General features: G+C 42.4%; 2 protein-coding genes and 1 pseudogene across 2 annotated transcripts in view; all 3 read left to right on the forward strand.

Annotated features, from left to right (window-relative positions):
* abca3b (ATP-binding cassette, sub-family A (ABC1), member 3b) overlaps positions 1-14,031 on the forward strand; it is a 30,458-nt gene extending 16,427 nt beyond the window's left edge. Inside the window, exons 11-31 of the mRNA XM_034593203.1 lie at positions 425-571; positions 742-871; positions 964-1,118; positions 1,681-1,836; positions 1,929-2,139; positions 2,478-2,628; positions 3,040-3,138; positions 4,570-4,768; positions 4,868-5,174; positions 5,262-5,535; positions 5,980-6,184; positions 6,339-6,558; positions 7,515-7,673; positions 7,807-7,979; positions 8,895-9,023; positions 9,150-9,344; positions 9,436-9,623; positions 9,721-9,891; positions 10,442-10,638; positions 10,796-10,869; positions 11,621-14,031. Coding sequence (XP_034449094.1) covers positions 425-571; positions 742-871; positions 964-1,118; positions 1,681-1,836; positions 1,929-2,139; positions 2,478-2,628; positions 3,040-3,138; positions 4,570-4,768; positions 4,868-5,174; positions 5,262-5,535; positions 5,980-6,184; positions 6,339-6,558; positions 7,515-7,673; positions 7,807-7,979; positions 8,895-9,023; positions 9,150-9,344; positions 9,436-9,623; positions 9,721-9,891; positions 10,442-10,638; positions 10,796-10,869; positions 11,621-11,752 — 3,672 coding nt within the window. The 3' untranslated portion in view covers positions 11,753-14,031. The remainder of the gene's footprint in view (positions 1-424; positions 572-741; positions 872-963; positions 1,119-1,680; positions 1,837-1,928; positions 2,140-2,477; positions 2,629-3,039; positions 3,139-4,569; positions 4,769-4,867; positions 5,175-5,261; positions 5,536-5,979; positions 6,185-6,338; positions 6,559-7,514; positions 7,674-7,806; positions 7,980-8,894; positions 9,024-9,149; positions 9,345-9,435; positions 9,624-9,720; positions 9,892-10,441; positions 10,639-10,795; positions 10,870-11,620) is intronic.
* A 1,356-nt stretch (positions 14,032-15,387) lies between these two features.
* On the forward strand, positions 15,388-20,206 carry LOC117766628 (cytochrome P450 2K1-like). The gene is made up of 9 exons (XM_034593843.1): positions 15,388-15,792; positions 16,491-16,653; positions 16,751-16,900; positions 16,997-17,157; positions 17,687-17,866; positions 17,971-18,112; positions 18,560-18,744; positions 18,867-19,008; positions 19,115-20,206. Exons 1-9 carry the CDS (start codon positions 15,583-15,585, stop codon positions 19,300-19,302), a joined length of 1,521 nt encoding a protein of 506 aa, XP_034449734.1. The 5' UTR covers positions 15,388-15,582; the 3' UTR covers positions 19,303-20,206.
* Positions 20,207-21,651: 1,445 nt separating this feature from the next.
* On the forward strand, positions 21,652-22,925 carry LOC117766076 (annotated as a pseudogene).
* The last annotated feature ends 66 nt before the right edge of the window (positions 22,926-22,991 follow it).

A 22,991-nucleotide genomic window follows, 5' to 3' on the forward strand; every position in this document is an offset into this window, starting at 1 on the left:
TGTGGATTACATTCTGACGCACTTTACTCTGTGTCCATTGTGTGTTTGTGGGCGTGAGAGGCTGGTTCTACAGCTTCGAAAGTGGAGGATTAGCTCTGGTTTTTAGGAAGTGCAGCAGGGAGGGAGGTTCAGTCCGGAAACAGTCCTGTGTAGCGTGGAGTGTACGTTAACAATGTTAATGTCGGCCCATTCTCTCTGTCTAGTGTTTTTATGACTGGTCTAGTTCCTCTGCCTCCCTTGTAGCATCCTGTAATTACCGTACTTCATTCATATTGTGAGAAATATGCAGTGTGCAAGATAAAATGCACCAATATGTTGGAAATATACGCTGATATTATGATACAATTTTTAACTAAGACCTTTATTCTATCCCCCATCTTTCCTCTGCCTCTCCCTCAATTACTCTCAATCTCCACATCGGCAGCCTTCCTACTGGTGCAGCAGCCCTCGCATGGCTCTCGTGAATGAGAAAGAGGAAGAGGAGGATGCAGAAAAGGCTCTGAAAGGAGAGTTTATAGAGGAGGAACCAGCTGGATTAGTCTCTGGGATCAAGATCAAACACCTTGTTAAGGTGAGCAGCAAAAAAGAACACTGTGGCCCAGAGAGTCAGCACTACCCCTTGCTTAGATTGGTGCAGGTGGCATAGACAGTCATAACAAAAATCTATTGCAGCAATTAGACGGTACCTTTATTTCCTCTTAGGATGTGCATATAAAGTTTTTGGGTTTGTTCTCTCGATAGGATTTCAGAGTGGGCAACAAGACGCGTACAGCGGTGCGGGATCTGACGCTGAACATGTTTGAAGGACAGATCTCGGTGCTGCTGGGACACAATGGTGCTGGGAAGACGACGACGCTGTCCATGCTGACAGGTGAGCAGGATATAGAAAAAAGCAATTCTCACACAGATAAGAATAGATGCCACCTATTCGATATTAACCCTTATTTATGCTCGTGTTTGCAGGTCTTTTTCCTCCCACCAGTGGCAGGGCCTACATCAACGGTTACGACATCTGTCAGGACATGTCTCTGATCCGCCGCAGTTTGGGACTCTGTCCCCAGCACGACGTACTATTTGATAACCTCACAGTCAGAGAGCACCTGCTTTTCTTCGCACAGGTACTCGCACAATGACGCTCGTCTACATAAAACTACTACACAAACATGCACACCTACTATACATTTACAGTGGGGTCCAAATTCTGAGACCAATTTATTAGACTTTTGTGTCACTATACATTCTCTCAGTTAAATCCTTTGTGGTTGACACATAATTTCCATATTATACATTTATTTAATGTTTTTTTATAGAGACAAAACTCCATACAATGCAAACAAAAGATTTTTTATGATTATTATAATTGGCTCCAGCCCCCCTGCCCTTCTCAAAAGGATAAGCTGTAGAGATGATGGATGGATGAATGATTATTATAATATTATTTCCATAACTGTTATTGTAGCCGCAGCAGTTTTACTGTACCAAGAGATTCAATTTAGGATTAATTTTGACCGTTCGTTTCATTAAGAGCATATTTTTTCCGTGACTTCCATCTTGGTGTCCTTCCACACTGGATTATTCTACCAGTTTATTGTAACTTTTCAGTTCTTCTAAATACTAAACTTTCCCATTTTTAGAGCCTGGTAAATGCTGGTAGTTTAGTCTATTTGTTCTTGTATCTAGTTGAAAGGCTACTCCAAAGACAAGATTCCAGACGAAGTGGACAGAATCCTCCGTATCCTGAACCTTGAGGACAAGCGGCACGCTCGCTCCAAGACCCTCTCTGGTGGCATGAAGAGAAAACTCTCTATTGGCATTGCCCTCATTGGAGACTCCAAGGTAAAACGAATATAACGAGCATTATTCAGCGTCATTCATTTTGTCATATCTCTCCACCTCAATCAACTCTTCTTATCTTTACCCATCTCTAGGTTGTAATGTTAGATGAGCCCACATCGGGTATGGACCCCTCAGCTCGACGTGCCACCTGGGACCTCCTGCAAGGGGAGAAACGGGGTCGCACCATTCTGCTCACCACGCACTTCATGGACGAGGCTGACCTGCTCGGAGACCGTATCATCATCATGGCAGGAGGAGAGCTGCAGTGCTGCGGGTCACCGCTCTTCCTTAAGAACAAATATGGTAAGTGGAGGGTGATGTCCAAATGGCTGCGGACCATGTCCTTCTCAGAGTTGATAGATGTGTAGAATGGTTGTCAAAAGACAGCTCTCCCTTTTATAGGAGTGCACAGGAATTATCAAAATTCTTGTGAACACGATATCAAACATTGTACAAACATTCAGTTGGACTCAACGATGACCTGATTAGACTTTGGTGGTCACAGGTCATGGTCATGGTGACCTAACGTATATTATCAGATGTCATTCTTGCTCATGAGAATTGAAAATCTAGTTATGAAGTGGAAACACGTGACTGCTATGACTTATTACACAGGCTTATTCCTTTCCTCTGCTCCCCAGGTGCTGGCTACCACATGGTGATAGTAAAGGATGCTCTTTGTAACGTGTCCGAGATCACCCGCCTTGTCCACATGTATGTTCCAAACGCCACGCTGGAGAGCAGCGCCGGAGCCGAGCTCTCCTACATTTTGCCCAAAGAAAGCACCAACAGGTGAGTCAGTCTGGTCTTTGTTCCTCTGTTGAATACTCACAAAAACACAGTGGAAAGAGTGAAGTGGCCTAATGGTTCGAAATAGCACTAACCAGAAATCACCTCTGCTGAACCATATGACTAAAGGATAATGACTCTGGCTTCTGTGAAAGGAGACAGCGAACTTGAGAATGTCCCAGACTGAATCAGGAAATTTATAAAAGAATATAAACTCACATCCGTATGTATTTCCTACCTCACAGTGGCTTTTCTCTTTCTCTCTCTTTCTTCTGTTTGGTATTTTATTATGATATGATTATTCAATGAATTTTGGCAGCGTTAGATTCATCAATAGCTTTGCTGAGGGACAACCTTTATTTCACTGTGTGTAATGTGTTTCCCTGATTTACCCTTTTGTTAATGACTCCTCAGGTTTGAGCTGCTGTTCGCTGAGCTGGAGATGAACAGAGAGGAACTGGGCATCGCCAGCTACGGAGCCTCTGTCACCACCATGGAAGAAGTTTTCCTCAGGTAGGAGAAATGGCACATGGGGGGGGGGTCATGATGATCATTTTCTTTTATCAGTAGAATCTGACTCTGGGAGTAACTGTCCTACTGCCTGGCACAGCGATATCAGCCATGGACTGACCCGAAATCTGCTATTTAATCAGCTGTTTCTCTCAGTACCCAGGGTAAGACTTGAGAGAGATGGAGGTAGAGCTTTAACTGTCATGGCTCCACAACTGTGGGGTAACCGTCCTTTATCAATCAGTCAAGCTATACCTCAGTGTCGTCTTTTTAAAGTTTATTATCTTATTATTATTATTATTATTATTATTGCAGTTTACAAGGTGAGACACTTAATAGAATATTATAGAGACGATAAAAACATTTTGTGGAGTTAAACCCTCCGGAGTCTCCTTCTAATTTTGGTAACATTGTTCTGACTTTCAATGCATCTATTTTTGTAACATTTAAACGGTTTCTATCCCAGGTTCATAAAATCCCGTTTCCCCTTTTGTACACAAAACCACATCAACTGAACCATAGTGTAAAATGGAACAATTTGCAGGTTTTTTTTTTTTTACATCCATCTTTATTTACACATCTCAGTTCCAGCTGCCTGCTGCTTAATGAGCAGTTATTTCTGCTTCCCCGTCGACCCGACATGCGTATCTGTGGCAACGAGCACACGAGCACATCCACTGCAGACGGCTGACGCTGCACGCCGCTTCACTTGCACGAGTGTATAGCATCGCAACAGGCCTCATTATTTACAGATCACACTGAGAGGCTATCGCCGTGTTCTGGCCGTTTACGCTACACATCAAACATCAAACATGACACACAGAGAAAGCTGCTGTTTCAACTTTTTCTCGTTTAGCTTCCTTCTCGAGTTCAGTACATTGCAGCCAAGAACGTGACTTGTCTTTCAGATAGTAGCATTTCCACCATTTAAAGTGGTTTTATTGTTCCAAAACATCTAATGACCAACAAAATTAAGCGGCAAATTTGTCATTTTGGAAATATGATGTTGTAGAGCTCAGTTTATTCACATTTTAGTTTTTTCATTTCTTAGAATTAAAGATGTGTAGGCTCACAAAGGCACAGTGTATCTGGCAGGACGAGCGTGTCTAATATAGTTGGATCGGCCTTGGATGGGATGGTCTCAATGATAATTTAATTATAAGGCCTAGAAATTGTTTTATTTGAAAGCAGCCCCGGTTTGCTTTTCTTCTTTTACTAAAAAATAAACAGAGGGAATGGATTTGCACAGCTGGTGTTTCTCATTACACAAAAGAAAATAAATACTCATAAATCAATCTTTATTCATGTGTATATACATAAACAGTTTTTCCAGTCAGTTGCTGTCAAAACTGCAGACTTCATAATCAATTCACCTTTTAATGCTGTTTTCTGTTTGTCAGTGCATAATCGCAGCTTTTTTCTTTATGTGCTCAGAGTGGGAAAGCTGGTAGATTCCAGTTTGGACATCCAGGCTATCCAGCTGCCCGCCCTTCAGTACCAACATGAGAGACGGTCCAATGACTGGACCACAGACGACGCCAGCAGCATCAGCGGCATGACCGATGTCACCGACTTCACAGACAGCGGCACTCTCATCTCAGAGGACTGCTCCAACATCAAGCTCAACACGGGGGTGAGATAAAGAGGAACTAAATGCTTTTTTTTGGTGTTTTTTTTTATATTGTTCACATTGCTCACATTTCACTTTCCCTTTTTTCTCCCCCACCCCCAGGTCAGACTCCACCTGCAACAGTTCTATGCCATGTTCCTGAAGAGGGCGCTTTACAGCTGGAGAAACTGGAAGGTGATGGTGGCTCAGTTCCTGGTTCCTTTGGTCTTCACTGTCGTGGCCTTAGTTGTGGCACGCACTTTCCCCAGTCACCAGATCGCCCCTCAGCTGAGGCTGGCACTCAGCCGCTACGGTCCCACCAGGGTCCCTCTGGCTCTGCAGCCCGGGGCGAGTCCCCTGGCTTCTGCTCTGGCAAACGCATACAGTTCACAGCTCCCCGCCCAGCTAGGCCAACTCATCAACATCACTGGTGAGCCGAGCGAGACCGAGACATGGCTCGTCTGCTCGGTTGAGTGTTTACTGACCACATGTCCTCTTTCTGTTCCGCTCCCTTCAGACTTCACTGATTACATCCTGATCCAGGCAGAGGAGGAGGGAGGCAGCTTTAATGAGCGCTGTGTGGTGGGTGCTGCCTTCCGTGGCCGCAGCAGCCAGTTTACTGAAGCCACAGCCTACTTCAACAACGAGGGCTACCACACACCTGCCACGGCTCTCATGATGGTGGACAACGCTCTGTTCAAACTTATAGCGGGGCCAAATGCTTCCATAGAGATGGGAAATTACCCCATGCCACTCAACCTGTCGGAGATCGCCCAGGGCCGGCTGACAGAGTGAGTACAGGGGCGTGGTGAACAATTAGCCTGATATCAAAACTATTGTCTCCACCAGGTAGGGTATGATTTCATCTGTCGGACGTGGTTTCTCGCAGGAAGAGGTTAATGAGTGTTAATGGTCGCCTGCCAAGAGTTTCAGCCATTGTTGCATTTGAAAGCCATGATTTTATATTACGCCCTCTGAGCCATGCCATTTCTTTAGCGTAGACTGTACGCCACAGGGACTTGCTCTCGTTGAGTGGCGTGTTGGGCTGGCCTTGCATGCATTAACTAGGTGTGGGGAGAAAAGAGCTAGGAGACAGATTTTCAACACATCATTGTCCATAAGGCCGGACAAGGTTAGATTGACTACATGAATGTCATTCTGTTAATCATCAGCCAGTTTCCACCTCCTCCTTTCTTCTCTGTCCTAACCGTCTTTATTTGTCCTTCCTCCTGTAGGGGTAAGACGGGCTTTGCCATCGCCATCAACCTGATGTACGGCATGGCCTCCCTCTCCAGCACCTTCGCCCTGCTGCTCGTCACAGAGTCCGCTATTAAGTCCAAGCACGTGCAGCAGGTCAGCGGCGTCTACCTGTCAAACTTCTGGTTTTCGGCGCTGCTGTGGGACATGTTCAACTACCTGCTGCCCTGTCTCCTCATGTTGGTGAGTTTTGACATCTGATGAATTGCGGGTATTAGTATACTGAGACTGACTAGTTGGAGACCGGCGAGATTTGTCCTGGTTAAAAATACAGTCTGCATAGAACTGATGCTTGAATTGTCCTCGCTCGTCTCTTGACTTGTTTTGTGGTCTTCAGGTGGTGTTCCGGGCGTTTGCAGTCAAGGCCTTCGTAGAGGATAACCACCTGGTCGATGTGTTGCTGTTGCTGTTGCTCTACGGCTGGGGGGTGGTGCCTCTTATGTACCTACTCAGCTTTTTCTTCTCCACTGCTGCCACCGCCTACACTCGCCTGACCATCTTCAACATGATCTCCGGCACGGCCACCTTCCTGGCTGTCAACATCATGGCCATCCCAGGTGAGAGGAGACACTGCTTTCCATCATTGGTAGACATTGACAAAGTGTCTCAGTGCCATAGTGGGAAACAACGTCACCTTTTCAGATAGCTGTTAATCAGATTGAGTCCCAAAAAAAAAGAAAATCCTCATTATTCTGTACTTTGTCCAAATATCTTTTCAGGTGCAGCCAGTTCTTCTTTTCTCCTATCTGTCACTCACAGGTTCACTCAAACTCAAAAATTGGTCTGAAGGATTTTCTCTGGCTCTTACCATATTTCAGACTCTCTACTTGCGCTCCTGCCTGAGCGGTGATAACAGTAATTGTTGGCAGCGTCAGAGATTATTTGGCCCTCTGTCCTTTTCTGCAGTAAAAACAGTGCGAGACACTTTCGAGTCGTTAACAGGAATTTATTTCCTCTGTGACACATTAGATGAGCTCTTAAAAACTCATATAAATAAACTAAGCTAACTAAGCAATGCTTTAGGATGACTAACTCAGAAGGTGCCAAAAGATGCACTATAAACAAACATGCTAGCCTCGCATGCACAGACTCATAATCTATTATCACTATAATCCATAATCAATACTCTGTAGGTCACGCCGCTAATGTTGTGAATGTTAACATTTATAGCCCTCAAATGTAATTTCCATTAAAAATCGACTGCTTATACTCGGGGTGGATTTAAGGGTTGGGAAAGTAAAGTTTTTTTTTTGCTAATTACATCTCGAGTGGAAAGGGAAACAACACGGTTTCCCTCCTCTAATACAACCTGCAGTATATGTGGATATGAAGCCAGTGAGGGATCATGTTCTCGAGGCCTGTGTGGAGAGAAGTTGAGTTTTTGAAATGACACTGAGGAGACATCTGACTCCACAGGTTAAAAAAGTGGAAATATAAGGAGAGAAATAGGTAAAAAAAAGAAAAGATTCCTGATCATTCCCGTTGATTGCTCCATCATGAATTCTTCCTCCAGAGTTGAAACTGCAGCACCTGTCACGCTTACTGGATAAGGTGTTCCTGATCTTCCCAAACTACTGCCTCGGAATGTCCTTCAGCCAGTTCTACCAGAACTACGAATTCCTCTCTTTTTGTACATCCAGCTTTGTTAGCGAGGAACTCTGCAAATTATACAGTAAGTACAATTTAGATGTTTCTTCAGATAATAACAAAACCTGCTGTATTACCAAAAAAGGTCTTTTCCATAGATTCTGCATGATTCTGCTCGTAATCTATTTGACATAACTTAACGTTTCCTCTGGTTTTAGACGTCACATACCAGACAAACTTCTTCTCCATGTCGGAGCCTGGTGTGGGACGCTTCCTCGTGGCCTTTTCGATTCAGGGAGTGGTCTTCCTTATTCTGCTGTTTACCATCGAGCTGCAGTTTGGCCGCACACTCTGGAGAATTGTCACCTCCCTGTGCAGACGACGCAAACAGGTAGATGAATCGCGGGAGCACTGCACAGTGTTTGATTATTCCTCTGATGAAACTGGAAGGTTTTAACAAACTGCCTGCACAGTGTTGGATTTCTCCTGGGATGTTATTTTTTAGAGGTGTACATGATTACATTCAGACTGAGCAGAGCAAAACCCCTGAAGACAACTGGAGTAGTGATTGTAGAACCACATAGTAAATAGTGTCTGGTCATGCAGATATGATTTTTTAAAAAAACACTTCATGAAAAAGACATTTTAAATCATATTAGGCTGAATTCCAGGTCATAAGGTTGAAGATTAAATTTCACAGTCTCCACTTGTTGTGTAATTGAACTAATCGTGCCTAATCTCCTTCATGAGTCCACCCCCTGTATGCTACTGCATATTTATACTGTATGTACTATTGTCCTTTGTAACCTCGTCCAAGGAGTTCATGTTTTCTTCTGTGTTTGTTTGTTTGTTTGTTAGTTAGCAGGAGTATGAAAAACGTACTTGTTGGAAGGATGTGGTTTGGGTCAGGAAAGAAGCCACTGAATTTTGGTGTGGATCCAGATCTTTATCATTGCGAGACAGGTTTTTTATAAAAACATTTTAATAGATTCTCTGAGAATAATTAATGGATCTTTATGGAAGAAAAAAAAAAGGCATGTTTAGGTGTCTGATATTTATGAGTGTGTGCAATTGGGTGTTCCTTTAATTACAGATCTAGTGAATTTAAATGTGGTTCCAAAGGGAGACTGTTGGAGGAGGTGTGCTCTCTGAGTGGCTGTCTAGTTAAAGATTGCAAGATGTGGATCATCATCTGAAAGCCCCTTTTCTTGTAAGATGGGGGTTTAGAGGAAAATGCAATGTCTTATTTTATATTTTTCAAGGTACATTTTCATATTACTTATGTGTGTGTGTGTTTGTGCCTCAGTTACCTCTAGATGCAGCGCTCCTTCCAGAGGACAGAGACGTGGCCGATGAGAGGAAGAGGGTCCTGGAGTGCCAGCCGATAATAGAGTCTATGGTCGGCAGCCCCCTTGTTCTGCAGGAGCTCAGCAAGGTACGTAGCACAGAAGGTTTTTTCCTTTCAAAACTCCGGGACAAGTGCCTCACTGTGGAAACCGGCTTTACTCTGGATGCATGTGACTCCGTGAGATATGACAAGGGGGTTATCTCTTCCTCTCAGGTGTACAGCAGCGGGACAAATCTTCTGGCTGTGGACCGGCTGTCTCTAGCTGTTGGAAAAGGCGAGTGTTTTGGCCTCCTGGGCTTCAATGGAGCAGGGAAGACCACGACCTTTAAGATGCTGACGGGTGACGAGAGCGTTACCTCCGGGGACGCTTACATTGATGGATACAGCATTTTGAGGGACATTAAAAAGGTATGAGCAGAGGGGTTTACATTCACCCGGTCGAAAGTGTTGCTTTCAAAGTGCAGATATTTGAAAGTAAACTTGTATCTCTGTATTGCAGGTGCAGCAGCGCATCGGTTACTGTCCCCAGTTTGACGCCGTGTTGGACCACATGACAGGAAGAGAAACTCTGAGTATGTATGCCAGGCTCAGAGGAATACCAGAGAGGTATGTGTCCGGCTGTGTGGAGAATGTCCTTAGGTCCCTGCTGCTGGAGCCTCACGCTGATAAACTGATCCGCAGCTACAGGTGAGTCATTTGTTCTGTGCCACACGGTACACATGTTATCCTGGATCAGGCTTCATACTGTGTGTGTGTAAAATATCCTCTCACCATCAACATGCAGTGGTGGTAACAAGCGGAAGCTGAGTGCGGGCATGGCTCTGATTGGTGGGCCTCCGGTCATCTTCCTGGACGAACCCTCGACTGGGATGGACCCTGTGGCCAGGAGGCTGCTGTGGGATTCGGTTACACGCACACGAGAGTCTGGCAAGGCCATAGTCATCACTTCTCATAGGTGAGATTTAGATTGTATTGTATTTGGTTCAGGAGTGGTAGAATGTAACAACGCATAGTTACCCTGGTACTGTATTTAAGTACAATTTTGTGGTTCTTGCATTATACCCTTTTCTGAATTTAGTCTTTAATTTATTCCATTTCAGAAGGAAAACATATATTTTATACTCATAGAACTTAGCTGAAACCACTAGTTACTCTGTTAATATTTAAATAAAAATTAAAAAATATATTGCATTATTATAGATGAAATTACACATTATATAATTTATTAAAATGATTACTTTCACCACTGATTACCTACAATGGTTACTTACAAATGAATGCAAAGTACTTTGATAAAACTTTGACTTTGACTATACTAGACTTTTGTGTAATTAAGTATTTGTACAATATGATCATTTAAGCTAACTTAGATATTTTCTATTGTTTAAAACATTTTCCTCCACCCCTGATTACCAGTTTAACAAAGTTCTATTGCTAAATCCTCATATATGAATCTCAAACAACCACTGTCTCTCCCCCCCCCCCCCCCCCCCCCCCCCCCCCAGTATGGAGGAGTGCGAGGCCCTGTGCACCAGGCTGGCGGTGATGGTCAACGGCCAGATGAAATGTCTCGGGAGTCCCCAACACCTGAAGAGCAAGTTTGGCAGTGGCTACACTCTGCTGGCTAAAGTGCACGTGGAGGCTGACCTGGAGGACAGTGACCTGCATCTGTTTAAAGAATTCATTGAAAGCACTTTTCCAGGTCAGAGACACAGAGTCACACTTAGAATGATAATCATAAGAATACAATTTTTGATTAAAAAACAACCACTTATAACTTGTGTTTTAGGGATTTGGATGTTTTTTCTGCACTACATCAGTCATGGTTAATATCTAAACATGTGAATTTCCTCCCACAGGAAGTCAACTAAAGGATGCACACCAGGGGATGGTGCACTACCACTTGACTGACAAAACACTAACCTGGGCCCAGGTACTGTCACAGATCTGCATGTTTATTTGTTTTTATTAAACAAAAATCCATCCCTGCACTTGTGCTATGTCTGATCACCCTCTAGTGGACAAAATAATTTACTGCAACTTTCAGTTACCTCAGCTATGACAGTTTCAGCAAACTCTTTTTATCCAGAAGGTGATTTGTAGTCTCCGTCTCATTCTTATTTGGTCAAGTCCACCTCAGCATGTTTTTTAAATCTGTAATTGACCAGTGTTGCATGGTGGGTAATTTGACACATACCACTTTTACACCGGCAGGTAGACAGGTTGACTCCAGTAGAGCAGTTTGCCTCTCTCTCTTCTTTTTTCTCTCGATGCTTCACGCTCAACATCCCGCATGCGGCGCTCTCACCTCTCACCTCTATTAGCCCATTTACCCGGGTGTCACATTTCCATCTCTGACAATGGGAGCCGGAGCCGATTCAAACCCTGGTCTACTGCAGAGTCATTCGATCCGGGAGTTAACCTGCCAGTAATCTCTATTCTCATTTTAGTGGGTGTTAGTGGGATTTTTGACCAGTGGAGGAGGGGTTTACACTAATCCCATGATCACGTGATCATGTTACATTCTCCAAAATGCCCAAAACATCTTGATAAGTTAGATACGCGCATGGACATTTTTTTATTTTCATTGTTTGTTTCATTGTGAGTTGGTGGGTAACCCGGGAGATATATTCACATCCCACTTTTGCACGTTCTCTCCCTCCATCTCCTCTGCTCCCACTCAGGTGTTTGGCACTTTGGAGGCAGCCAAAGAGAAATACCGCATTGAAGATTACTGCGTGAGCCAGATATCCCTGGAGCAGGTGTTCCTCAGCTTTGCCCAGTTCCAGCACTGCATAGAGAGCGGGAAGAAGTAGGTGGAAGAGGAGTCCATCCATCCATCGTCCATTTTACACTGTGTGTGTGTGTGTGTGTGTGTGTGTGTGTCTGTGTGTGTGTGTGTGTGTGTGTGTGTGGATGGACTTACAGTTACACAGCAGCTGTGTATACTGCTGGAGCAGAGAAGGATTTATCTCCTGCTCCATTTTAATATGACCAACGACACATACACACACATGTAGACACACACACTGGGCCAGTCCCTAATCGTCACCTTCATCATTTCTACTACTGTATCCTGTTGATGTGTCTTTGCTGGCTCATTCATGCCGTCGTTATTGTTGTTGTGCGATGGGAAAGTAGGAAATGGGAATGTTGTTTATTCCACGTGATGAACTCTGATGCACCTTTTTAGTGAGGTCAAAGGTCATTGACACCACTCATTAGATACGACCACTACTCTTAATTATGTGTGACAGGGTGTGTGTGTGTGTGTGTGTGTGTGTGTGTGTGTACAGCTTGTCTTTTTGTTATTTATGATTTTTATTTTATGATTTTATTTCAGAGACTTTGCGCGTTTTGGTGATCGTGAGTCACCACGAGAGAGTGAACCACTCTTATTTGATACGTTTATGAAAATGTAACACACCATTACGCCTTATCTAACTAATGAGGGTTTGTGTAATTATATTGCTCAATATAAAACAATGTAAATAATGTTGCGTGTTCATGGTACTAAAACCAGTTAGTCATTCAAAACAGAGAAAAACTGTAACTCTTTTAAAGACTGTTTTTTTTTTGGGGGGGGCTCATTAACGAATGCATGCATAAGATACGACTTACCGAGCGCATGATGATGCTGATGATGATGAAGATGAAGAACACTGGAAGACCGTCCTTTCTGCAGAGGAATACATTCAGTCCAGTCTGAGTACATATAATATGCCTCTTTTATGAACCGATGATTCTGTTTTCGCTGACAAACAAGTTACAGCATCAGTTTAGGTCTCAGCCATTCGAAATTACGCAGAAGCTATTTAGAGAGAATTGCTGTATGACGCAGGCGATGATGCTGCCGCCAACGCTGTCGCAGTAAAACAGGAGGAATTGACCTCCAGTTGTATCAGACCGCATGTGATCGATTTGGACCAACAAGGGCAAGACTGCAATGACCTATGAGGCGTTTTTGAACGTTTATTTCTTTTTTCCCCGCAGCTATGCATTTCATATGGTACACCTGTGTGTGTATAAATATGTGTGTGTGTGTGTGTGTGTATAAATATGTGTGTGTGTGTGTGTGTGTAAATTAGTGTGTTTGTGTGTGAGGAAGCGAGAGAATGACAACTCATTATTCCTGATTTTATCCAGACTAAAGTAAACCAGTGCTACGATATGAGAACCGAGAGATTGTCCCTGTGCAGCGGACGAGCTTTACTGCTGTGTCACTTTTAGCGTGTAGCTGCTCCTTTTTAGGAAATGCAATAAAAAGGCTGAACAGTTGTATGGATGGTGAAAGCGAACACAGTCCCCTGCACACAAACGGATGCCTTGTCCCTGAGGAAGAATAATCAGCGCAGTGTTTGTTTCTCTTTCATCGAGCTCAGAATGTGCCCCTTCGTCACATTCCCAGGGCCTTGTTTCTACTTTAAAGAACCTGTAAAAACATCACGTGTGTTCTATTCCATAGGATTGTTAGGATTTCCTCACACGTAATGATGAGGAACACATAATTGTTGTTTTTATTTCCTGCTTGCCGTCCGTGTTAAAGATCAGTGTTGTTCTCTGAGACGGATCAACAATCAGATGAGCTGAGACTCGTGAGCAGATTCCTTCTCTTGAAGACAAATAGACCAGAAGTGAGATGAATGTATTTCCGCGTCTCACACGAAAGCAAGAAGCACTCGACGTTAATCAGACTTGTTACCAACTCTGTATGATTTTCTGCACTTTTTCCATGTCACTGTCCAATGTGTGTAGAAACAAAAGAAGTAGAGATTGACATTCCATTGGCCCTAAAAGGTTTGAACCTCTTCATTTTTTACTTTTGTTATGTTTGTTTGTGTGTATCTGCACAGTTCATTGTCTCTTTACACTGTATGACTTGAATCGACTGCAGCGTCGGATACGTAGATACACAAACATGGGAACGTTTGTACTGCTGATACTGAAAGGATTGAGTGCTGAAATACAGTGTGTCGTATTTAAAAGGGGAATTTACATCTGTGTAATGTACTGTACCATGGAACTGACCTTGTCAACTGTATTTGTGTCGCAATTCTTTTTAAATTAAATAATGCTCTATGCACATGGAAGCAAACCTCTGAGTCAGGTCCTGTTTTTCCACCAGCGCAGACTTCACACTTTTCTGAATCTGTTTTTCCACCAGCGCAGACTTCACACTTTTCTGAATCTGTTTTCTGCACACACGCCGCCAGAGAACAGAGATGTGTGGTTCAACTCCAAGAAAATCATATTGTTTATTTCTCTTTTTGTTGTATTAACATAACTGGACATTTGTGGATCTATGTCAAACATGTATCGCAGCTTTTGTCTAACGGACTCATTTATATTGAATAAAGTTTATCAGTAAAATGTAACCTTGTTTGAGGTAACAGTTGATGACACTTGACCGTCAACAGCAGTAGCAGCTTGAATCTCTTTAGGACTTGTAGAACATATCTGTGAAGATTCACAGTTATCTAGGTCAGGGTATCTGCAGGAGTTGTTCATTTGTACACAAACACCCGCAGAGATTAAATACCTGAAACCTCCCACATCTCACGTTAGATGTGAAGAGGCCTCTTGGATGAGGAGCGAAATGACTTTCAGAAAATTATACAGCCACAAACACATCACACTGAACTAGTTCTCTGCTGCTGTCACTCTTGAACAGGTAGAAACACATGCTCACACGCCCACACACACACTCCAACTTAACTAGTTCTGTTTCAAATAGATGTCAGGTTCAACTCTGACACAATAAATATTGTAATATTTCCATTTTTTAATGCATTTGTTCTAGATCCTGTTTCTCTTTGTTTTCTTTTTGAACGTCTTCAGGCCTTAAAACGTGATTTAAATCAAACTATCTGAGAATTGAAGTGGTTGAAGTCACAGCTCGTCAACAACCTGTGGTGAAACAGATTTCTTTTTTATTACAGACATCAGACCTGTCACGAGCACAGTCAATAAACAATAAACACAAAACATTTAAAAAATTGAGTGAACACACAACAATAATAACAAACATATTTCATTACATCACATATCAGCAGCTCAGCGACCTAAATAACACAGCAGAAAAATAAAAGTGAAAAAATAAAAAATAAAACTTCGAGATTAATGCAAAATACGGGGATAACTGGATCCTCCATACATAGTAGTTTCAATATTATGTGGAAACATGTTTAAGTCCCCATAGAGTAATAGATAGTGGACTCGGGTTAGTCACTTCCTTGTTCACCTGCTGTCAAACAGAGTCAGAGTCATAAAGATGGTGTGGGTCTCTGAAGACCCTTGAGAACGCTGATGTCATGGTTCAAAGGAATTGATTGGTCAGTGGGCGGAGCTTATAAACAGTTTGATCTCTAATCTCCAATTAGAGGTTCGCCGTTCATTTGAAGTTACCATGGTGATTTACCAGGATAAGAAGTGAACGCCTTCGCAGGACCGGAAACACCGGATTTACCCTGAAGTTTAACAGAGGATGAGCGAGTCCGGCGCGAGGAGGAGGAGGAGGAGGTGAGAGAGTAACACGACACCTCACACTATAGTTCAAGTTCCTGAGCAGAGAGCAGCGTTGACACTTCACACACGGAGGAGAGAACAGCAGAACAACAACAGCAGAACAACAACAACAACTGAACCAATGGCTGTTGTGGAGGACTTGGTGTTGTCCCTCGTCTCCAGCCCCACCGCTCTGCTGGGCGCTGCTGTTGTGCTCCTCGTCCTCTGCCTCGTCTCCAGCAGCTTCAGCCCGGGTGAAGCGGGGAAGGGCCCCCCGGGGCCGAGGCCCCTGCCGCTGCTCGGCAACATGTTGCAGCTGGATCTCAAGAGACCCTACAGGACCCTGTGTGAGGTGAGAGGAGGCCTCCTGCTCCAGCTCATCCGTTCATACACGTTTGCTTTAATACACGAGCTTGTGTTTTTCTCACAAGTGTGACTGTGATTTGTTTTGTAATTCACTTTTTCATTATTGTGTTTTACCCAACAAGAAGAAAATAACTAAATAAACTTGTTGTCGTTTCCTAACTGAACTTATTTGTGAGTTCTGGTTTACAAATTTTTTTAAATTTGAACTTTTTAGTTTTAGTTTTAAGACGATTTTTTCGAATTCAAGCTTAATTTGAAATTTTGCTTCAAGAGCTTGATATTTTTTATGAATTTAAAGAAATACCTTAATTTTTAATACTTTATTTGATAGAAAGAATACCTCTTTTACAAGGGGAAATACACAGCTTCTTCTAACAATATTTGAATCAGTATTGTAGACAAAACCAACACGGAGACAGAAGAGACAGTGGTGAAAGTTATAAAATAACACACACAGGGTAAATATCCCCCGATAACTATCACAACACAATACCAGTTCTTAGTACGGTCAACATTCTTCTCAAAGACAGCTAAGGTGGGCCACATAGTGTTGTTGATAATATATAAGGCAAACATCACCTTATATATATATACACAGGTCATCTCATTATTCAGGCAACATCCACATGCTGCAGTTTGTCGACCGACACAGGTCATCTATGTGGGACTTTTGTGTTATTTCAGCTTTCAGAGAAATATGGATCAGTGTTCACTGTTTACTTTGGGCCCGATAAAGTGGTGGTGCTGTCTGGATACAAGGTGGTCAAAGAGGCTCTGGTCAGCTTCTCAGAGGAGTTTGGAGACCGATACATCCCCCCCATATTTTATGAAATGAATCAAGGTCATGGTAAGGTCAACACTTTCTTATTTTTTTTTCCTCATAGGCACAAAAGCAAAATCAGTAGAAATTCTGGATGAACATATGTTTTGATTTGATTTAAAAGGAATAATTTTTTCAAACGGAGAGTCGTGGAAAGAGATGAGGCGTTTCGCCCTCTCCACCCTGAGAGACTTCGGGATGGGCAGAAGAGGAATTGAGGATAAAATTGTGGAGGAGTGCAAGTTCCTGATCCAGATGCTCGAGGAGCACAAAGGTATTGAGTTAATGTAAAAACCTGACAAAACGTTCTGATGTGCCAAAACAACAAATGGCTTGGATGTAACGTATTTTACTTTTCTGTCTTCGGTAGGGAAACCCTTTGATACAGCAAATCCATTAAATTATGCAACGTCCAACATCATCTCCGCCATCGTGTTCGGGAGCAGATTTGAATATAACGACCCTCAGTTTCAAAACCTGGTGAGAAGAACGAATGAAAGCATTCGATACTCAGGCACCGCTTCAATCCAGGTAAACCTCGTTTGTTTTTTAAAATCAGTTCTGATTAAAGGGGATGTGTTCGTCAGCAGTGATGTCAGATGTGATCTTGTGTGTAAGTTGACCCAGCAGGACATTGCTAAAAAGGAGAATTCTCTCAAATAACGTAGGATACAAGTAACTAATAGCATCAGTTTATAGTTGCTTTGGGAACAAATTTAAATGACAAACTAGAAGTAGTTGAAGTGTTGAAAGGTAAAATATGTATGTACTACAATTAATAAGCTCTCTTTATTGTGTCATCCCTGCCAAGGACGTCTGTTCACAGGATTATGCAAAAACACAATGACTGATTTTATTGAAACTTGGTAAAAGGAAAATGGATGGGCCAAGAAGGAACCCCCTTAACTTAACTGACTTCTATTCTATTTCTTTCATGAGCTTTAACACTCATGTGGCCCATGGAACGAATGTTGCTGTTCAATGTGTTTAACAAACCACAACAGATTTGTTGAAAACTGTCTGAAATCATCTCTGTTGTCTATTTACTGTTGTGCCACAGATTTACAACATGTTTCCCAGGTTGGTCGGTTGGATAAGAAACCGGAAGCTCATATTACAAAATGTCCAATCGAGCATCAGGGATGTCAAAGAATTAATCAAGCAACTGAGAGAGACGCTGAACCCGAACTCCTGCAGGGGGCTCGTGGACTGTTTTCTGGTCCGGAAACAGAAAGAAGAGGTAGGACTGCATTTTCCAAAATAATTCATGTTTTTTATTAGATAAAGAATAAGATTGTGGCCCATGAATATTTTATAATGTTACGTGGCTCTTCTTTCTCTCAGGACTCTTGTGTTATGGACACTCACTACAATGAGAACAACTTATTTTTCACGATAACAAACTTGTTTGCTGCTGGCACCGACACCTCTGCAAGTACACTCAGATGGGGTTTGCTGCTTATGGCCAAATATCCACATTTACAGGGTAAGATGAAGTATGTACGTTTTTACCTGTGGGTGCCTTCAAATGCCTTTTAGTTCCCAACGGAACTTATTTGTGTGTTAAACCATCCTGGTAATCGGAATTCTTTTTTTTTTTTGTGTGTAGTAGCTGTCTAAAGACATTAACTTCTAATTTGCATTGTGTCTTAAGAGTGAATATTATTCTGTGGTGGCTTGATTTTTATACCAATTAAAAGAAATATCTTCTACATGACACAATAAAGGACAGGGAAAAACACTAGAAGCCAAATATGTGAGCACTTCAAACATGCTTTGCTATTACTCATCTCGTGATGCCAGACCAGGGGCAGGAGGAGTTGAGTCGGGTGATAGGAAACAGTTCGGTCCAGATAAATGACCTGGTCAAAAACAAGATTAAAGTAGCGTCCCACATTTGTCAAATTTTAATATCAGTTTCATGTGCATTCAGACAAAGTCCAGGAGGAGCTGAGCCGGGTGATCGGAGGCCGTCAGGTTCGAGTGGAGGACAGGAAGAACCTGCCGTACACCGACGCCGTCGTCCATGAGACGCAGAGACTGGCCAACATTGCCCCCATGTCCCTTCCTCACAAAACCAGCCGAGACGTCACCTTCCAGGGCTACTTTATCAAAGCGGTCAGTAACTCACATCAGGCCACACATTTTTTCTTTTTTTGCAGGATTATTGTTCTTCCATGTGTGAAAACTCTGAAACTGGTACTTTGGTTCTGACGTCGGCTTTCTTCTGTTAACTGCAGGGAACTACCGTGTTTCCTCTTCTTACCTCTGTCCTGTATGACAAGAGCGAATGGGCGAGCCCGCACACTTTCAACCCTTCTCACTTCCTAGATGCGGAGGGGAAATTTACCAAGAGAGATGCCTTCATGCCCTTTTCTTCAGGTATAACAGCATTGCCGTCAGTTGTCGTCTTTATAGTGATGACAGATATTTTATGATGTACCCACACGATCGTGATCAGCTCATCTGCAGCTCTTTGTTCTCGCAGGTCGCAGAATGTGCCTCGGAGAGAGTCTGGCCAGAATGGAGCTTTTCCTCTTCTTCACCTCCCTCCTCCAGCACTTTCGTTTCACTCCTCCACCAGGAGTTACAGAGGACGAACTGGATCTGATGCCGGCTGTGGGCTTAACCCTCAACCCTTCCCCCCATGAGCTGTGTGCTGTCAGTCGCCAGTGAGGGAGACAGCTGGGGCCTGTTTTACAAAAGTAGTTTGTAAACCAGGACACCCAGGACATCACTTTGTAACCTAACATTGTCCTGATAACCTCGACCATAAAGAGGGGTGTGTACTGTCTCAGCTAATCTGTGGTTTTTCTTTTCCTGCTACGAGCTGGTTCATGTTAAAGAGGCTGAGTTGATTATTTCAATCAGTAGAGAAATTAAATCAACATTTCACTAGATTCATTAGATGCAGATTTGAATTTGGATCTTGATCAAATTTCACACACTCATAGATATCAGTCCCATAAACATTCATTTTATTTCTCCTTTTATTTCATACATTTTCTCTCTTGATATTTTCATCCTGATCAAATTCCTGTTTTTCTCATGACATCGAGTTCTGTGCTGAGACAATAAACTAACCCGAACTACTTTTCCAAGGTGATGTCGTTTGAAAAGCTTTCTTACTTAGCATGAGAACACAGCTTACCAGAATGCAGACAGAGATATCCCATCGGCAGAGGAGTGAAAGTGATTGGCCAAACAGTTCACAAGCAGATAGAATCAGACTGTAATGTAAATGAACCTGTCCTGTATTCGCTGTGTCGTGTTCGTCTCTCTTGTCCCTCGGATCATTTGATTATAGCCCAGCCCACAAGCCATTGTATTAGACTTTCCTTGATCTAAATACGGACACAAGAGCAATGAATAGTTGAAGCTTATAGACCTTGTAAATGTAGCTGGTTGGTAAACTTGAGCCTGTTGGTTCTAATGTTCTTGACTTTTACATGTTGTTGTCATACTTCATTATTAATGTTGAAAATTACATGAATTCTGTCACTTGGCCATCGTCAGATTTACAACCGCTGTAGTTTTTACTGTTTATTACCACTTCTGTAAATAAATTTTTCCGACACATAGTACTGTCCAATCACTGTTGTGATGGAAATCTGGAAATACAAGAGGCTGGAAACACCAAAGTTATCTACGTGTATTTTAATAGGGGCTTTCTGCAGAAAGGATCAACACAGAGAGTCACAAGGATCTCAGAGTGAAGATGCAGGACAGTCAAATGCAAGGATCATATATAGGAGAACTAAGGGCTGTCTCTCTGAACCAGTTCAGACTGGTTCTGTAGGCGCAGGTTGAGAGAGGAATCTAAACACAGACAACTGATTTACATATGTTTCCTTTGCATGTGAATGTTTGACATACATTCAGTTCTTTGGAGAGTAAATAAGTGGCAAAAGGGTCTGGCAGTTTTCAGGTCATAAACAGTTCAGACCATAAAGTATTTGGACAGTTTGTATATATGTAGATACAGGTCATAAAAGTCTTTAGACAGGGCTGCAAAAACTTACTTTCCAACTACAAAATAGTTTTTTTCAACCACACTTAGTTAATTTTTCTACTACACTGTCTATATTTGAAGTTACGGCAGGACACTTGGACAAGAGTTGTATATTCTGTTAAACTGTCCATGAACAATTGAGGATGGTAGTAGGTTGATGTGTAACTGTCTGTAACTGCCAATTTGAAAGGTCAACCCGGTTGATTTTTTTTCAGTTGGCATTGGCTTGTGTGTTTTCTGTTTGAGGAGCACTGTGAGGGTTGTAGATGGGAAAGAATTCCAGAGAGTGTTTTTGATTTTCCATATTGAGATCTATTTTATTACCTCTGGAAAACAGGTTATGTTTTCTTTGCTGTCTGTCTGTTTCATGATTGTGCAAAAACTACTAGACCGGTTTTCTTGAGGCTAAGTGGAAGGGTTATATGGGCCAAGGACAAAGTATTTTCTAAATGATTTGGGGATTTAATTTAATTTAATTGTGGGGGCAGATCCAAGACTTGTTTCACTTTCTTCTATAAATAGATTAATTACTAATTTCAAATAGTTCGCTCAGTTGGGATTGGTCTATTGCAACTACAACGGGACTGATTTCTCTACATTCACAGTTGCTGTGATATTTTTTCCCACTATCTCTGAGATAAGAGTCTGCCTTATTTGTATTGCTCCATATTTTCTCTGGTTCTAGTCAATCAAATTACATGGATAAAATCCTTCTCCACTGCGTATACATTATAAAACGCAAGCACCCACAAGATGTAGATTCTGCTCACACACACAGGCACACAAACAAGATGGAGAGGAAGAGGACGAGGAGAGAAAGGTGCAGATAGAACGAAGGAGAGGCTGTTATTTATTGACCACTTCTGTAGGTACATTTTATCATATTTAACCTGTCCAAAGTTTAGAGGTTGTCCAAAGTCATACATTACCTATATATTTAACTACTGAGACAGACTAGTAGGGGCTCACAAGTCTTGTGTCTGACTTGTGTCATCAGTATCACAAGTAAAAGAATGGCTGCGATGGAAGAGCTCCTGCTGCACTTCACCAATACAACCAATCTAATCAGCACATTTCTGATCTTATTTATCGTCTATCTGGTCTCCTCAGGCTTCGGCCCTCAGAGGAAGGAGCCTCCAGGGCCCAGACCACTGCCTCTGCTGGGTAATCTGCTGCTTTTGAATCCCAAGTGACCTCACACAGCACTGTATGAGGTAAGTGAACGAGATATAAAGCTGCAAGAATTTACATCAGTATATTGGCTAAAAATCACAAAGAAAAAGAACGTTTTCTGAAGGTTTTATATGTATATTTAAGCTCTCCAAGAAGTATGGACCAGTTTACACCATGCACTTTGGACCTAAAAAAACAGTGGTGCTGGCAGGACACAAGACGATCAGACAGGCTCTGGTCCAGAATGATGCTTTTGCAGATAGAGAAGCTTTGCCAATTATAAGTGACCTGCAATTAACACACGGTGAGGAGCAACCACAAAATGTGTCATTTTGTATTTTAGAAATGATATTAAATACGTATTTTGTTGCATCGTATATATTTTATTTCCCTTTTTGGATAATTTATTGTCTTCTGTTAAATAGAAAACTAAAACCCTGTCTTATGCAGGAATTATTTTCTCCAATGGAGACACATGGAAAGAGATGAGGCAGTTTGCTTTGTCCAGCCTGAAGCAGTTTGGAATGGGAAAGAGATCAAATGAAGAGAAGATTATAGAGGAGGCTCAGTTCCTGATTGAGGTCTTTAAAAGTCTGTCTTTGTAGTTACTTAAACTTGGTTTGAATGATTCTGGAATTGTGAAAAACATTTACAATGGAACGTAAACTTTGCCACCATCTCCTTCATGTTTTAGGACACCCCAGTGGTTATTCTACTGTCGTCTGCTCTTCAAGATGAAGATGAGTGGGAAAAGACTTACTCCTTTAACCCAGGCCATTTCCTAGATGAGGACGTGAATTTTAAAAAGAGAGATGCATTTTTACCATTCTCTGCAGGTACCTATGATTTGGTTTAATTTAACTAAGAAACGACAGAACACATTTGCTTGTAGATGCAACATTGCTTCATGTCTTCTCTTTCAGGCTCAAGAAATTGCATAGGAGAGAGTCTGGCCAGGATGGAGCTCTTCCTCTTCTTCACCTCCCTCCTCCAGCACTTTCGTTTCACTCCTCCACCTGGAGTTACAGATGAACTGGATCTGACACCAGCTGTGGGCTTCGCCCTCACCCCTGCAATGCACAAGCTCTGTGCTATCAGCAGACATCAGCAATAAAACAAACAATTATTGATTAGTCAAGTAAGCTTGAGTTGTACACTGTCAACATGCTAATCTCTTTAT

The sequence above is a fragment of the Hippoglossus hippoglossus genome, chromosome 8, assembly GCF_009819705.1.
Source record: "Hippoglossus hippoglossus isolate fHipHip1 chromosome 8, fHipHip1.pri, whole genome shotgun sequence".
NCBI classification, from domain to species: Eukaryota; Metazoa; Chordata; class Actinopteri; order Pleuronectiformes; family Pleuronectidae; genus Hippoglossus; species Hippoglossus hippoglossus.

Bases quoted from the DNA above. Each gene is read 5' to 3' on its own strand.
- LOC117766628 (XM_034593843.1), top strand. From the start codon at position 15,583: ATGGCTGTTGTGGAGGACTTGGTGTTGTCCCTCGTCTCCAGCCCCACC. The intron at 16,654-16,750 runs GTAAGGTCAACA...TTGATTTAAAAG, and splicing joins TGAAATGAATCAAGGTCATG to GAATAATTTTTTCAAACGGA. The intron at 18,745-18,866 runs GTCAGTAACTCA...TGTTAACTGCAG, and splicing joins AGGGCTACTTTATCAAAGCG to GGAACTACCGTGTTTCCTCT.